Raw genomic sequence first — 17,633 nt, 5'->3', positions numbered from 1 at the left:
ACAGTGTCACCAGCAAAGCACCCCCACACCATCACACCTCCTCCTCCATGCATCACGGTGGGAACCAGGCATGTAGAGTCCCTCCGTTCACCTTTTCTGCGTCGCACAAAGACACGGTGGTTGGAACCAAAGATCTCAAATTTGGACTCATCAGACCAAAGCACAGATTTCCACTGGTCTAATGTCCATTCCTTGTGTTCTTTAGCCCAAACAAGTCTCTTCTGCTTGTTGCCTGTCCTTAGCAGTGGTTTCCTAGCAGATATTCTACCATGAAGACCTGATTCACACAGTCTCCTCTTAACAGTTGTTCTAGAGATGTGTCTGCTGCTAGAACTCTGTGTGGCATTGACCTGGTCTCTAATCTGAGCTGCTGTTAACCTGCGATTTCTGAGGCTGGTGACTCGGATGAACTTATCCTCCGCAGGTGACTCTTGGTCTTCCTTTCCTGGGGCGGTCCGCATGTGAGCCAGTTTCTTTGTAGCGCTTGATGGTATTTGTGACTGGTATTTGTGACTGCATTTGGGGACACTTTCAAAGTTTTCCCAATTTTTCAGGACTGACTGACCTTCATTTCTTAAAGTAATGATGGCCACTCATTTTTCTTTACTTAGCTGCTTTTTTCTTGCCATAATACAAATTCTAACAGTCTATTCAGTAGGACTATCAGCTGTGTATCCACCTGACTTCTCCACAACGCAACTGATGGTCCAGACCCCATTTATAAGGCAAGAAATCACACTTATTAAACCTGACAGGGCACACCTGTGAAGTGAAAACCATTTCAGGTGACTACCTCTTGAAGCTCATCAAGAGAATGCCAAGAGTGTGCAAAGCAGTAATCAAAGCAAAAGGTGGCTACTTTGAAGAACCTAGAATATGACATATTTTCAGTTGTTTCACACTTTTTTGTTATGTATATAATTCCACATGTGTTAATTCATAGTTTTGATGCCTTCAGTGTGAATCTACAATTTTCATAGTCATGAAAATAAAGAAAACTCTTTGAATGAGAAGGTGTGTCCAAACTTTTGGTCTGTACTGTATGTTAGACAATAGTTTGCTCAATGCTATCACATATTTTGCAACAGATTCATATTGCATTTGTAGCTGCTGTGGAAAATATTGTCCCATTCTTGGCCCTGTCCCAAAAAGGATCTCGTATGGGGTAGTAAGGGGTGTGAAATGCTAGGTGTGACCCTACCATCTTCCAGACCTCTTGGGTTAGACTAGCAGTGAATGCTTGGCCCTGATCACTCTCAATGACCTCAGGTATCCCGAACCTGCAAACTGTTTCCTGCATTAGTGTCTTAGCAGAGGTGGTTGCTGTCTGGTTTCGGACGCAGTAGGCTTCTGGCCACCCAGAGAACAAGTTTATCACTACTAGCACATATTGAAATATGGATGTGGTCGATTTGGATCCTTTGGAATTCCCGGCTCTGGCTACAGGGTCAAGGCACTTAAAATAGTAACCCTGGGGTCTGTTGCAACCACCATGAGTTTAAGTAAGGACTCCAGTCGCGTGGCCCTGACGTTCCATGATATACAGTCGGAATGGAAGGTTGTAGTTGGGGATGCCAAGAGCAGGGGCAGATGCAATGGCGACCTTCAATGTCTGAAAGGCTTCTCCCGCCTCCATTGTCATCTTGAAAGGAGTAGTAGCATTGCGGGGAATGCAGTCATATAGCGACTGCATTAGGACTGAAGCATCAGGGATCCAGGGTCTGCAGTAGTAGATTAGTCCCAGAAAGGTTTGCAGCTGATGAGGTTTGCAGCTCATGTCGCAACAAATTGCAACATGACTCCTGCTGGAAGGTGGGGTTTTGGTCTGGGAGAATCCAGGGGAAGTGACTAAGAGTGGATTTGAAACGGGGTTATGCTGCATGACCCCTTCTAGTCCAGAACAGGGTAATAGAATGTCAGCGAGCCAGTAAGGAGGTATGGCAGTCTGACATGAAACACTGCGGGCTGCACCAGTGTCTATAAGGATTGAGAGTTCCTTTCCTGCCACCTCGAGGGTTTAAGGTCAGACCCCTTAGGATAGCTGTGGGGATATGGTCCATTATTAGTTAAGAATACTCCCCTGTCTTGTTTTCCACAATACTCTGTAGGTCTGACCATGTACATCCATACATTTGATGTACCTGTGACAGTTTTTTGAAAAACGGCATGGGATGGGTTTCAGGATCTAGCAGCAGGTTCACTATGGTGAATAACTGCTGCAGGGTAAAGCAGTTTGGAGGTCCTTGTAGTCGGGTATGAGCTAGGGCTTCCTTTACAACTTCGAAATTGACCCTTTCTAAAGCTTGCATATTCGTTTGTAATTCATTAATCTGTTCCTGGAGCAGAGTTGGTTTGGGCAGGCTCAAGGCTTGGGTGTCGGAGCCACTATAGTCTATTGGGGGTGGTCGCTTAGGGGTCTCTGTGTCTGAGTCTACAGGACTAACAAGACTGTCTGGATTCTCTTGTTCAGGTGCTTCTGACTGTCCCCCTATCATGATCGAGGCAGGAAGTGGATTGCTAGGGGCCATAAACGTGCCATCTGGATTTATCATGGGATATAATGGAGCCACGTGGTGAGACTACAGGGGCGACTGGGAGGATCAGGGCTGAAGAAGATTAATGGTCCAGCCATGGGCATCAGCTGGGAATATGATGGCGCTGTAGCAGGGACTGGGAGGACATGCTTGGAGCTTACAGTCGTGTGACTATGTGGGCATGGAGCACCACAGGCAAAACACGTCTCTCGGGAGGTGGGATTTTGCTGACAACATACATTACAAACCCACCCACTTCCTTTACTTCTCAGCACTATTATAAGGCGGTGGCTGGCCCAGCCCAACAAGATTACAAGATTTACAATAACATCTGCCACTAGCTTCATCAAGATTTTACTCTCCTCCAGTCTGTTCAAATTCCCTGCTACAGTCCAGCCACACTCGGACTATATCCATTAACTTCTCATCTTCTAATCTACCTTTCCTTTCTGTCAGCAAAGTTTGCCATGTTGTACAACACAAAGTACCACCTTTACATATATATATATATATATATATATCTTCTCTAACTGCTCAGACTCTGCTCCGCCACGTACTGCTCAGGTGAGCAGTAACCCTTAGTGACACTTTCCTAATTTTCCATCTTTCAATCACGTCCTGGATCCTTCACTTTGTTCTGGACAACACAGAAACCTGATGTAACACGTTGAGCTTAATGTCCCACACACTCTGGGTAGACACTGGCCGGTCTCCTCCCTTCTGTCTTCTCTGGGTCACAACACCGGGTGTTTCTTACCTCTTATCATGGGCCTGCAGTCCCGGTGTCCATTAGAGAGGTCCTGCTCGTCTGGTCATCGGGGGTGCTGGATTAGGGGATCCTATCCTCAAGCCCCACATTGAGCTGCCAACCTGTTTTGGATCTGGTCAAAGTGCCAGTTCGGTTGATGTACTGCTCTAAATCAATGTTAAATGAGTATGTGCATGGAAAGATCAAACTAAGACACACACAGCTGGGGTCAAAGCAAGATCTCTGGTTTATTGCGGAACAGCAGACAGTATATAGGACAGCAAATATAGAACAGGAAGGAGTGGGGTGTGTGTGTGAGGTGGTGTATATCTTTTCTATTGGCTATAAACTCTGTATTTTCTACCACATCTGTGTGCAAGAGGAAGTTCCCCCCTCACCCCTACAGATGGGTAAAGCCAGTTATTCTTTGTTTCTTTGTATGCTTGAAGCTGCTTGCTTGAGTTGAACAGAAACGGTTTTGAGGCACATAGTAAAGCAGAAAGTAAGATTCTTGTTCTAGGCGTTGGCTGGGTGCCTGGCCGCCATTTTAGCTAAAGTATAGTTCTCAACAAGCAAGTATCCATTTTGTCTCAATATTCCATAACAATGGGAGGGGGAATAATATAGAGCACGTTAAGATTGTGAACTGTTGTGTTGCACCGTAGGCCAGCCCATGCTAAGCACCCAACCAATTGTTCGAGTTTGTTTCAGGGTAATAATAGGTACGGCGCAGAAGTTTTATTTGGGCCCGCCAGTAGGTAAAATACCACAAAATTTCCTCTGGCATCCATCAGGGGATGCCGTGCTGTGCAACACAGGGGTCTCAGCCATTGGGCTGCGTGTATGTAAATTTATTTTTATGTTCTCAACATTTGTGGTTGTGTTTATTATCACGTATAAGTAAAATTCTGTTTTGGCAAAAGTTGGTGTTGGAGTTGCTTTCCTTGTTCGTGACTTTGCTGTATCCTGGGGAGCCCAACCCGGTACACGGCTTACACTAGCACTACATCAACTTCACTGCACATCCACAGCTCTGCATCTGTCCAGCACTACTACAACTCTACTACACAAGTGTACTACTACTCTAATTCATCACTGCATGTCGACAGATTTGCATCTGTTCAGCATCACTGCTTCATTGCTGCACATCCACAGCCCAGGCATCACTACCACCACTCCACCTCTGATGCGTTAGAACTTCTGCTCTGCTGCACTAGCACCACTTGTCCTGCTCATCTAGACCAGTGGCTTAGTGGATCCAACTAACTAGGTGAGACATAACAGGTAGCTTATAAAATAAAATGGTTATTTCCATTAAAAACAACACAGTCCTAAAAAATATCAGCAATCAATATTTATTGAAACACAGTCAATTGGACAGATGGATCACTTTAAATAAATGTCTTCCTTCAATATGCATACAGATAATTAAAATATTTTCTTTTATTCCTATTCATGCGAATACCCTGTGCATTTATCTAGATACAGAAACACTGAGTCCATTATTTCACTCTTTGGAGCTGCACTGTTAGTACTGTGTGTGCTTCATAATAAGCAAGATTACCTGTAGCTCTTTGTAAAACCACAAATAGCACATTGGGACAGTCTGATGAATTGTGCTCAATGACAAACTCAGCTCTGATACGCTTTTATGTGTACCTCTTAAAGTAATCCTGATGCAGGATGCATTGAACCACTAAAGAAAAGCTTTTCAGACGCTGCTAGGATAACAAGGAGATGTCTAGTGACATATTTGCCCATGAGAAGAGTGAGGAGAATAACATATCTGTACAAAGCAGTATTAATGCCCCTGTTCATTACTTCTTGTAGGTCCATACAGTAGTCACACCAGTAAGATAACTGCATCCTTTCCTTTTATAGTCAATGAGTAAAGACCTTATCGTTGTTTCTTGCGGATACTGATAAGTTCCTGGTGAACAGTGCCAAAGTTTGGACGTTTCCTCGGATCATATTCCCAGCACCGCAGCATCAGCTTATAAATGTCATCTGGACACAACTCTGGGGCAGGGAGGCGGATTCCTGAGATATAAAACATTTTTGGGTAAACATAGAATATTGATGATTTTCACCAACGTCTCCTCAAGTCAAAAATTAACAAACAGAAACATTTCCCTGGAGAACTTTCTCATGCACAAGCCCCTAACATTTCCCTAGACTTCAATACAGATTTTTTTCTGTGTCAGATCACTGTACAGAATTTGGTGTACAGATGGTGTCCTATTCTATTTTATTTTATTTTTTTAAGAAAACTGTGCTTTGTGAGTTTTTATTTTTAGCAAAAAACGCTGTGGCCCTAAAACACAGTTTTTGTAGTGGTGTTTTAAGACAGTTTTCTTATTTTTTTTGCATTTTTGGCAGGATACACTTTCTAGCACACAGATCACCAAGAAGGATCTGCTTCAGGAGGGGCTGCTGGGAGATGTGAGCCAAGAGTTAATAAAAAGGATTCTGTATTCTGTCCTGGATGAAGGAGAGCTAAAAAGATGTCATTATATACCTACCTACCTAGTTACAGGTCACTAAAAAGGATCTGATTCAGGAGGGGCTGCTGTGAGATGTGAGCTCAGAGCTTAGACAAACCTAGCAGGATTCTGAATGTTGCTTTGGTGGGCTAGTAAGATGTCATCATATAACTACGAGCCTACAGTATGTTTGAACGGAACAGTGGTGATCATATAAGTAGACAGAAAAGATGGAAGTACCGTGAAAAGATCACAGGTCACGGTGGACCTGTGTTATTTATATTTGCCTGAAGCACCTTTCTTATCTTTATTACACACACACTTACCTTGTTCTACAGCTTCTCTAGTTTGCTGGTTGTTCAAATTTGTATATGGCACTGCACCAAGAGAGAATGCTTCCCAAAGTAAAATTCCAAAACTCCAGACATCACTTACTGAACTGTATCGACCTGGAATAAATACACAGTATATATAAAGCCTGGGGTGACCAGAGCTTCATGCTAAGAATAAAGACTTATGAAGTTATAGAGTACGAGATTATGCATCGATCTGAAATGGCCAAACGAGAGGTACACGCTGAAGGTACTCTAGCTCATCCATTCATAGCACGAGTATGTGAAGCCAATAATGTACTGACATAAGCAGCAATCCTGCTGGCAGCAATGATTTCTGATGAAACCATTCCTGTGTATTGATTATTAAACTGACTGCACAGACTTGAATTGAGAGCTGCACAGACTTATAATTGAGAGCTGACTTAAAGGGGTTCTTCAAGAGTATAACATGTCCCCTCATGTACCAGGCACCCTACATGGAATATACTTACCCCGGTCCCCGATCCTAGCGCCGCTCCTGGTCCCCGCACTGCCGCTGCTGCTTCTCCCTGCACACGGATGAAAACATCCAGTGTCTGGGGGAGCAGCCAATGGCAGGCGGGGACGGGGACGAGCCTACCTAGCATCCCCGTCTGCCATTGGCTGCTCCCCCCCCCGACATCAGATGTTTTCATCCAGTGTGCAGGGAGAAGCAGCAACGGCGGTGCGGGGACCAGGAGCGGCTGCGGGATCGGAGTACGCATATTCCATGTGGGGTGCCTGGTACATGTGGGGACATGTTATACTCTTGGAGAACCCCTTTAAAAGGGTTGGCTCACTTCAGTAACTGGCATTATCATGTAAAGTTAATACAAGGCAGTTACTAATGTATTGTGATTGTCCATATTGCCATTTGTTGCTGGCTTTATCCATTTTTCCATCACATTACACACTGCTCATTTCCATGGTTACGACCACCCTGCAATCCAGCAGCAGTGGTCATGCTTGCACACTATAGGAAAAGGCACCGTGGTGGCTGGGACAGTAGGAGAACACATAGGCTGGTACTTTTTCCAATAGTGAACAGGTACGGCCTCAACTGCTAGGATTCAGGAAGGTCGTAACCATGGATACGAGCAGTGTATAATGAGATGGAAAAATGAATTAAGTCATCAACATTAGTAAGTGACTTTCTCTACATGATAAATGACATTTGCTAAAGTCAGGCAACTCCTTTAATGCTACCCATTATTTAAACATCCAGTTGTGAGCCGGAGTTATTTCATATACCAATACATTTAAGAGAAGGAGAAGAAAAATATGTTAAAGGAACACCAAATACTAAAAAAATACCCGAATCCTCTTCTCTCCGTTGATCCTATTCCTATTTTATATTTTATAATTCTCTTCGTCTCACAAACCTCTTACCAAATTGTCCATGGCTATAAGGCATCAGGAGCTCCCCCCCCCCCCCTTTGCCCTCTCTGCAACAGGAAACTAGGCACAACTTAAAGGGGTTGTCTCACCTTGCTAATTGTCAAGCTCTGTCATGGCTCTCAGGGTCTCTATTCCCTGCTTGCTGGCGATGGAGCTCATCACTGACGAGGTGGCCGGGGCTGGGAGTGACTGCGCATACACAAGAATATGTGCGTGCTCGCTCCTGTGAAACCCGGCCACCAGAGCAGCCAGCCGAGATACCGATAGTGTTTCTGTGTGCCTGCGCGGCCACTGCTGAGGACATTACAGCAGTGGCTGTAACCTCTAGAAACAGGCATGACATGTGGGGCTGTTTGAAGCAGAAGACAAGGTGACAGAGGTATAATTGAAAAATGAACTACATGGAAGAAAGGATCCTAGGACTACAAGGAAGTGATTACAGGTTGATTACTGAGGTGAGACAACCCCTTTAACAAAGTCCCAAATGAAAATGTAACGGACCAGGAAGAGAACAACTGAATTCTCTACAAGATTTCTACATACTTATTTGTTAAGCATCACACAGAAAACCCATCATCAGAGTTGTCTTCGGAGGGACAGCCAACAAGAACCTTTGCCTTCGCCAGTCTATTTTGATACCTGGGTTACGGCAGCAAACCCTGGATGAAGGCCTAGCTATGGCTCTGCCTGCAATCTAGGTGTATGGTTACAAGAATAACTTACTTTGTAAAATTCAGCTCATATATGCCTAATGCCCTGGAAAAACAAACAGGGTAATGTACACTAATGTAAAAAAATACCATAGTTAAGCGCTTCTGGTGCCGTCCATTTAACAGGAACCTGTTTCATTCCTCCAGTGGATGAATATACTCCATCTGCCTCTTCTCTTGACATACCAAAGTCACTAATCTTTAAGGCATTTTTTTCGGTCACAAGACAATTGCGTGCTGCAAGATCCCTATATTAAAAAAGAAAGACATTGTGTGAAATGGACAAAAAGGCCTTTTAGTCATTGGGTCAGGGGTGGATTGGCCATAAACCTTACAGCGAAATTTCCTGGTGGGCCGATGCCTAGGAGGGCCACTCAAGCCCTCCTCACGGCCGCCAGCTGGGTACATAATGATCTGATTCTCTTCTATGCACCTGGCCAGCAGGTGCTCTCCTGAATTCAACTGTATTGACATCTTCAGGATAGCCAGTTCAATACCTTGGAGCAGGTAGCAGTATTTTGTGCTGCACTGTGGTATTTGGTTCAGCTGGGGCGGTTAATTACTCTGCACATTGCTGGCCGTGCCTACATATGTTGGCCCTGCCTAGATATGTTGCCTTGCCTTCTGTCAATTTGGACCCACCTGCAACATGGGGCCACTTTTATGTTTTTTTTCAGGGCCACTTTTAGTTCCCAATCCGCCCCTGCATTGGGTACTTCATAACTAGCCGAAATATTAGTAGAAACTAGTAGAAATATTGAAATCTGAAATATTACTGTGTACATGCGATTGAACTGTATTGAAAAGTTATTTCTGAGAATAATAACTACGATCACTATGATGACTTCATTTTATCTGACCTGAAAATGAGCGGTACCATATAAGCCACTTGGCAAGTGACTATGTATTGTGCATCTGTCATAGGGCTGAAAGTGCACATGAAATAAATACATCAGGTGCTAATAGGAAAAGATAGTTCAGAACAAGGTCATACTTACCAGAGACTACCCCATGCTATTGGTACTGTAGGAAGGCACAAGGGGCCGTCATTGATGGAAGGTATGTGTCACCGAGGTTCCTGGCCTCAGTGAGGTAAGAGCCGGTAATTTCAAGTTTCAGCGGCAGCTAGTGCTGACTGACAGTTTGTTGTTAGTATGGCTGTAAAGCCGATCCGGCTCTTACTGGGAGTAGCCAAAGTGCAGGGTGGTTGGCTTCTCCCCACGCTCCAGGCCGGGTCTTTTTTGGCCTATATAAAACCCAGCCAGCAGTCCTCAGCTGGGTGTGGTTTTTCCACCATCTGACAGAGAAGCTGGGGAGTCTCTTTGTTTTGGGACCTGTGAAATTTTCCAGTGCTAAAGAACTGAGAGCCGCATGTCGGGAAACAGGCCCCTAAAGCCTGCTGTGGACTGCAGGTGGAAAACTGCTAACCAGGTGAAGATTTTGTTCTATGGACATTGCATGGTGTGATCAAACACCAAGACTGCAATCTGTTATTTTGTTTTGCCTTCTGTGTGAATAAACACCGAACTGTTTAAGTTAAAGACTTTGTGATTGCCTCTATACTGCGTCCGCTAACCTGTCTACCAGAGCAAAACCCCACAGTACCACTGGCGGATCCAGGGGGAAGGCAACGGGGCAATTGCCCCCCACCCGAGCTGGCGGCACCGCCCTGCTCACAAGTGGGGGGCGGCAGGGTACAGGGAAATGAGAGCTTCCATTGTGGAAGCGTTCATCTCCATAGTCATCTGTATCGCCGTCCTCAGGACAGCGATACAGATGGCTGTGCTGCGGCAGGGCAGGAAAGGGAGAGTCGTGTCCCTTCCCTGTTGCTCTGATAGGCTGCCGGCACTACGCTGGCAGCCTATCAGAGGCCGGCACAGGCGGCGTGATGACGTCATCGCACGGGACACAGGCCAGAAGAGGCCTGCATCGCATAGCTGACATGGAGGTAAGTATAAGTGTTTTTTTTTTTTTTTTTTATATATACAATACTTTTACTGGCACATGGGGGGGGCTCTTGTTACTGGCACATGATGGGGGGGCCTTTTATTACTGGCACATGATGGGGGGGCTCTTATTACTGGCACATGATGGGGGGGCTCTTATTACTGGCACATGATGGGGGGCTCTTATTACTGGCACATGATGGGGGGTGCTCTTATTACTGGCACATGATGGGGGGCATCTATGGGGGCACATTTTACTGGCACATGATTGGGGGCACTTATTACTGGCACATTATTGGTGGGCACTATAGGGGCATCTACTGAGGCCACAAAGAAGGGGTATTTTATATGGGGGTCTCTGTACAGTAGCATTTTATACTGGGTCACATTATGGTGGGTACTATGGGGAAGGGGGGAGAGGAGTACTATGGGGTCATCTACGGGGGGTACTAAGAAGGGGTATTTTATACTTGCAAATTATGGGGGACACTGAGGGCATCTACTGGGGCACTATATATGGGGCATTTTATACTGGCACATTATGGGGGGCACTAGGAGGAAGGGGGAGAAGCACTATGGGGGCATTTACTGTGGGCACTTTATATGGGTAATCTATACTGGCACATTATGGGGGCACTATGGGGACATTAGCTCAACTGGGGGCATTACAAGGGGGTATTTTTTGCACTGTCACATTATAAGGAGAATTATTTCTACTGGGGGGGGGGCATTATGGTGGGCTTTATTACTCCCCCATGGTATGCCCTAGTAGCAGCACCAGCCTCTCCCTGCTCTGCTATCCCTCTGCCCCTTCTCCAAATCCTTATTATGAAATCTTTCTCATTAGGATAAAACACATCAGCTCCGCCGAGCCCCCCAGCCAAGTGTTGAAGTGGCGTCCGAGATCCCCAAGGGTCAAGCCAAGTATCTGTAAGTTTTTATGTGAAATATGTTTATGTTATACACATATAGCCTACACTGTGCCTCACAATATACAGTATACCTCTACACTCTGTTCTATAAGCACCATTGTTTTGTGGCGGCGGACAGAAAATAATTTGGAAGTGCCCCTCGCGAGACCAGGCTCTGGATCCGCCACTGCACAGTACTTAGCTATGCTGGGGTACACAAGTGGCCCGACCCAGTTTATAATGAGTCTACCTCTAATCCCTCAAGGGTAAGGGGACACAGCACAGGGTTTAGGCTTCCTGCACACAACCCAAATGTATGCATACAAAGTGGGAACCAGTATGGGGGTCACACCTACTGCTAAACTTATAGTAGGGATGGCAAGGACCCCATTATTACTCTAAATATAACCATGCTGCTTAAGGCAAGCTTCAAAGATGTTCTATCTATGTCTAGACTCAATACTTGGCAACCTTGATTCGGAGCCCTCTCTCTTGTACGTGGACCAATGGTAAAGAAAATACAAGCAGTTAAAAGATATTTATGTTTCAAAAGGACCATTGCTAAAGGCTTACAGATAGAAATGTTCTGGAAGGTTAAATCAGGTGACGTTCTAGTACAGAATTATACCGCAATCTGTCTATTTAATGATATTACTGGTTTAGACATGCCATGTACCTGTGCTCTCTCTAACTCCTCTCCCTGTTCACAGTCTCCTCGACTCTCTGGCATTACACAGACATCATCAGGTAATCACAGAGGGGATCATTTACTATCAGATATACACCAATTTTTTGCATATATCTGTCGCAGATTGCGAAGCAAAGGTTATTTGCGCTGCAATCTGCAACTCTTTCCCGCTCACACCAGGTCTAAAAAAGGTTGTGTGGCATGGGCAGGGAAGGTGGCAGGCCGGTAGGCCCATCTGAATGATAATTTTCTACGCCTGTTGGCGCAGAAAATGGTCTAAATCTACGCCAGCAAGGGAGCTGGAGTAGATTTAGACAGGAAGTGAATACGCTAAAGTTATGTAGAGGCAGGTGTTCCGTTATATTTCCCCACCTCGTGAGATTTCCCTACCTTCGTCACGTCCGGCCGCACCGGACATGACATGAGGAAGGTGTGCCGCGCCGTGCAGGCGCACAACGACGGTGTAGTCAAATTTTACAGCACAGTTAGCTGGACACCGGCCGACACTGCGCATGCCCCGGGAGCCTCACCAGCAGGTAGAGTAGGGAAAAATTACGGGCCGGTGCGCAGGCGCGGTGATCGGATGGATGTTTTCAGCTGGACACCGGCCGACACTGCGCATGCGCTGGGAGCCTCACCAGCTGTTAGGGAAGAGAAAAATTACGGGCCAGTGCTTTTTCCCTACCCTAACCGCTGGTGAGGCTCCTGGAGCATGCGCAGTGTCAGCCGGTGTCCAGCTAACTCTGCTGTGAAATTTCACTACGCCATCGTTGTGCGCCTGCGCGGCCCACCACACCTCCAGCACACCTCTTCACGTCATGTTCGGTGCGGCCGGAAGTGACGAGGGTCGGGATATCTCACAAGGTAGGGAAATATATAACGGTACACCGGCGTCTTTACAAAACTTAGGTGCAGCCACCACCAGCGCAAAGGGGTAATAAGACCAGTATCTATAACGCCGGTCTTAATAAATAACCCCAAGAGTCTCTATTATTGGCCAAGCTGCTCTGTGATTGACTAAAGGCTGATTCTCAGGTGTCTGTGTGCTTGATCATCTACAAATAGGATGGTGAAGCCGGAGGATTCCGATAATTGTCTGCTAGGCAGAGGAGGCAAAAACTGCATTTACATGCGGCAATCATCTCATCTGCATGAGGATGCACAGTCGGTACTGCAGTTGCTCATCCCGCTAGAGAATCATTGTTTCTGGACAGCAAATTCCCGTTTATTCAGTACGGTCTGCTGCACAGAAACGATGATTTTGGAGTCTACATCAATGATGCTTTCACCGCATGAATGAGTGTTTGGTCTTTCTTCGGTTGATCATCTTTACGCAGGCCAATTATTGGGAGTGAGTGTTTGTTCCCGATAATCAGCCTGTGTGAAGGAACATTACTCCTCTGCTAAACTGATTATAGGTAACCAATTGTATAATAAATCATCTGATGGGCACGATCGCTGCAAAATAATTTTTATTCTGCCGTAGGCTGTATGCAAGTGAGGATCTTTAAGGCAAGGGAGCAGCGGCATTCACGCTTGAAGTCTCGCTTACCTAACTCCCTTTCTGCCCTTTTGCATTTGATTGACAGGCTTTTTAGTTTCCTTCATGCTCAATTCCTTCTTGAGATCTCTCACATGCGCACCAGAGGACATTATCATACAGTGCATGTACTGCACATTATTAGAAACCCGATGGCATCAGCTGTAAGGTACTGTGGGCAGTTAAAAGGACACTTGGGTGCCGACAGGGTCCCTTTGATCCCTGAGACCATATACCAAACAATAATACATAACACCTATTTACAGCATATATAGTACTCACCCTAGCAAAGGATGATAATAGATATCAAATAATAACTGTATAAACATATATTAATGCATATCACATATAACATGAAGCCATCACATTTAAAACATTTAAAAACATTATAAGCTTAATACAGATTAGGTGGCAGAGACAAAAGTATATTCAGTGCGTATATTCAACAATAACTCAAATTAGTCCAAATCATAATCAGAATAGATTATACAATCACAAAGCAGGCACTATAGGGCAAATAAATACCACCTGAAATGCTAAAATTCATTACCCTTGAGAAAGCTCCTTCAGTTGCCAACATTAACAAGCTTGAATCACAGCACTCTGCCTGCTCAGGATTTGTTACCTACAAGGTGCTGGGAACAGTTTAGGCCTCTTTGATACGGGTGTGTGAGCCCCATTGCCGTATTGCAGACCGCATTTGTGGATCCGCAATACACGGGTGCTGTTCCGTGGGCATTCCACATCACAGATGCGGACCTATTCACTTCAATGGGTCCTCAAATCCGGAGATGCAGAATATTGCGGTGCGGAAGAATGGAACGGAACCCTATGGAAGCACTACGGAGTGCTTCCGTGGGGTTTCGTCCCGTACTTCTGTTCCGCAAAAAGATAGAACATGTCCTATCTTTTTGCGGAACGGCCGGATTGCAGACCCATTCAAGTGAATGGGTCCGCGATCCGCTGTGGCTGCCCCACGGACTGTGCTTAGCATTGCGGGACGCATTTTGCGGGCCGCAGCATGACCACAGGGCACACACGCCCGTGTGAAAGAAGCCTTAAAGTGTGAAAGGTCAGTGACAGAATCCCTTTAATGGCTTTAATGCTTCTAACTGTGATGGCTTCATGCAATATGTGATATGCATTATTTGCATGTGATGATTCATTTCTCCTGCAGCATCACTAGGAAAAATGAAGGCTAGCAAGTAGCTGATAGAAAATCAGAAACTCGTTCCAAGGTGTGAAGTTTGTTTTAGACTCAAACACTAATGATCACTAGTTAAAAAGGGATTAAAGAGAATCTGTCGAATGTTGTCCTAGATCTGCTAGTATATACTGTATATAAAGAAGTAGGGATCTCATAGCAAATGTCACAATATCTCGTCACCCAATATGGTGGCTTGAGAACATGAGAATCCTGCACAGGTTCCTGACACCCAGTAGCAAATGTTATTGGGCCAACCAAAGCTAGGCCTACTCTATCCATGGGATCCATAGCAGCTATATGGTCTGACTCTATGTATGCGCCAGTCTACTGCAGGGCTTGTAAGGCTGGGCCTCCTTGGTTATAAATGTTTAAATGTTAAAATTGTTTGTATCCATAATGCACTGTATAATACTGCATTTTATTTTTAGTGTTGTGCTGTCATCTAGTGGCCAATTGTATTATTGCTATTTTTAATAATATTCTGCACAGGACCTTTTGGTCCCATGTTCAAGTTATGCAGGTCCTCAAGTTACATTTAGAGCCTGCTGCATAGCTTTTGATGTACTTTGGAGGATCCAGAGAATATGTAAAGTATGGGTTTCCCACTATTCAGTCAGTCAGGTAGCTTTGAGAGAGTAAGCCAGAGTTTTGCCAGTAGGTCCCTCGTATAGTAGCTGACGCCAGTCTATTTGTGCAAACCAACTTTTGGCTGTGCATCAAACCCTGGGACCTAAGAAAGCTGTGTTTCAATTTCAGTAAAATCCTACGAGAGAGGTGAGGCCAAAAAGCAGAGTGAATAGGGGTGGCTGTTGCATACTGAAGTGGAACTGAGAAAATGTGACCTGCTCTGTGCTAACAAAACCAGTAGTGCAGGTAAGTCACTACCACCAGCCATTGATCACAGTTAAGACATCCGATTGCAAGTGCAAAGTGCCTATTTGTACCCACCAAGGTAATTACCTTCAAAGAAAGAAATGTTGAGTTGTTTGCACCGCATCACTTGTCTCTATCTCCATTCCTTATTACACAATCAAATTTCTCCTGGCCCAACTACTTAATCATTACAGACTTATTTTCTCTACCAGACATTGCAGAACTGTTTATTTCTCTTTATAAAGTTTAGCAGATTAAAGGGGTTGTGTCACTTCAGCAAATGGCATTTATCATGTAGAAAAAGTTTAATACAAGGCACTTTGATCGTCCATATTACTTCCTTTGCTGGCTTGATTCATTTTTCCACCACATTAAACACTGCTTGTATCTAGAGGTTATGACCACCCGACAATCCAGCAGAAGTGGTCGTGCTTGCATACTACAAGAAAAAGTGTCAGCCGGGACTGTGGGTGCGCACATAGGCACGCATTTCTCTCACATCTCCTTAACAGAGTGTTCTTGCTCCATTTTTAAATATTTAGAGCATGTACCTATAACATAGTTACTATAAGATTTTTCTGCAATTTGTAAAGAATGAACTGAAGTTTAGTGTTATCCCTGCTTAGCATTTGCTCGTTGTAAAAATAACAGTTTTTCTGAATTCTATTGAAGGATTAATTTATATTCAAATAATGAAAGAACCCAGAAGCTGTGCAGCATTTACTAATATACTGCCATTGCAATCACTCCTGGGCCTGTACCTGTGAATACAATGCTTGCTTTCCAGGTATTCCATCCCCGCCGCAGCATTCTCTGACATTCTGACTAGCTCCTTTGTTTTCAGTTTTGAACCATCATTCCGTAAGAATGTCAAGAAGTCTCCACCTGCAGGAAAACAAAGTTACTACAGCAGTCTGATACATTTATGGAATAAACTACATATTAGCTCATTGTAGTTCTGAACTCGAAATGTACTACCTCTTCCCATATATAATGTTATCACAAGAGAATGAGTCAGAAATGAATTAGAGGAATAATAATGGTTAGCCTTTGATTGGTCTCATAAGAGAATTTAGTAGTATTATTAGAATAGTTTACCTTTTCTTTAGCTCAGATTCAGGCAGCCATTCCGATTCCTGTCTGCAAAACCTGGACATATATGGACATACATATGGCATCCAGGTACATTTACTTTTTTTCTGGACCCATTCACTTGGATAAATAAGTCTCACAGCGAAAACACAAAACTGCTCCATACCTTATGACAGCACATTGTACACTTCAAAGAGATTTTCTGGGATTATCCTATTGATTATGAATATGAGATTGACGGGGGTTCGACTCATGGGACCACCGCAGATAAGCTGTTAGAAGAGGTTGGTTATACACATTAGGTTAGCCACCCTGCCGATTTTGGCAAGGCCGACCGACCATCTAACTTGTATGAGGGGCCTCCCGACTCTCCCTTCTGGCAGATGTAGGGGGAGAGAAGGATCAGGAGTTTTGCTGTTAAGGAAGATAAGCCAATGCCAGTGGTGTCTGACAGCGACTTACTCTACCCTCCCCATTCAGAACACCCCAAGGGTGTAAAGAGGGATAGCTGTCGGCCAAATGAGAAATTGGCTGACAGCTATTTAAGGCCTAGTTAGCACTTCAGTGATTTGGTCAGTGATTTCCATCAGTGATTGTGAGCTAAAAACAGGTGTCAAAAACACAGAATAAGTGCAATCCATTATACCATACATTTTATTATACCTTATCTCTGTATAAGCTCCGCTTCTGGCTCACAATAACTGATGGAAATCACTGATCAAACACTGACCAAATCACTGAAGTGTGAACTAGGCCTAATGTGTATGGCCAATATGACATGTCGACCAGTGCTCATTTAAAAAGCCTTTTACACGAGCCAATGCAAACTCTGTGGGGGACAAACAATGGTTCGTATGATCGTTCGTTCCCCCATATAGTTTCTATATCGTTGCGTGTGCATTCCCTGTTTACATGGGGGGATCTGCTCCCGACTAACGATTCTTTTTACGTCAACATAAAAGATCCAGTCAGCCTACAAACAAGCATTTGTCAATTATTCAGCTGACCGCTGGGGTGTTTAGGCAGACCGATGAACGGGCAAATGAATCTTTGTACAATGCTTGTTCCCACAATGTCAATGTAACACAAGTGTAAGTTATGCTAATGCTCTCTTTACGATGACAGCTGCATTACATAAAAAGACACCCCA

General features: G+C 44.6%; 1 protein-coding gene across 1 annotated transcript in view; it reads right to left on the bottom strand.

Moving 5' to 3' along the window:
- Window positions 1-4,621: 4,621 nt before the first annotated feature.
- FES (FES proto-oncogene, tyrosine kinase) overlaps window positions 4,622-17,633 on the bottom strand; it is a 174,918-nt gene continuing 161,906 nt past the window's right edge. The window contains exons 16-19 of the mRNA XM_044279494.1: window positions 16,153-16,276; window positions 8,317-8,474; window positions 6,092-6,214; window positions 4,622-5,322 (exon numbers count right to left, since the gene is read on the bottom strand). Coding sequence (XP_044135429.1) covers window positions 5,180-5,322; window positions 6,092-6,214; window positions 8,317-8,474; window positions 16,153-16,276 — 548 coding nt within the window. The 3' untranslated portion in view covers window positions 4,622-5,179. The remainder of the gene's footprint in view (window positions 5,323-6,091; window positions 6,215-8,316; window positions 8,475-16,152; window positions 16,277-17,633) is intronic.

This window comes from Bufo gargarizans, chromosome 2 (assembly GCF_014858855.1).
Source record: "Bufo gargarizans isolate SCDJY-AF-19 chromosome 2, ASM1485885v1, whole genome shotgun sequence".
Classification (NCBI taxonomy): domain Eukaryota; kingdom Metazoa; phylum Chordata; class Amphibia; order Anura; family Bufonidae; genus Bufo; species Bufo gargarizans.
The sequence above is the reverse complement of the archived record's forward strand: the minus strand, read 5'-3'. Positions and strand labels throughout refer to the sequence as shown.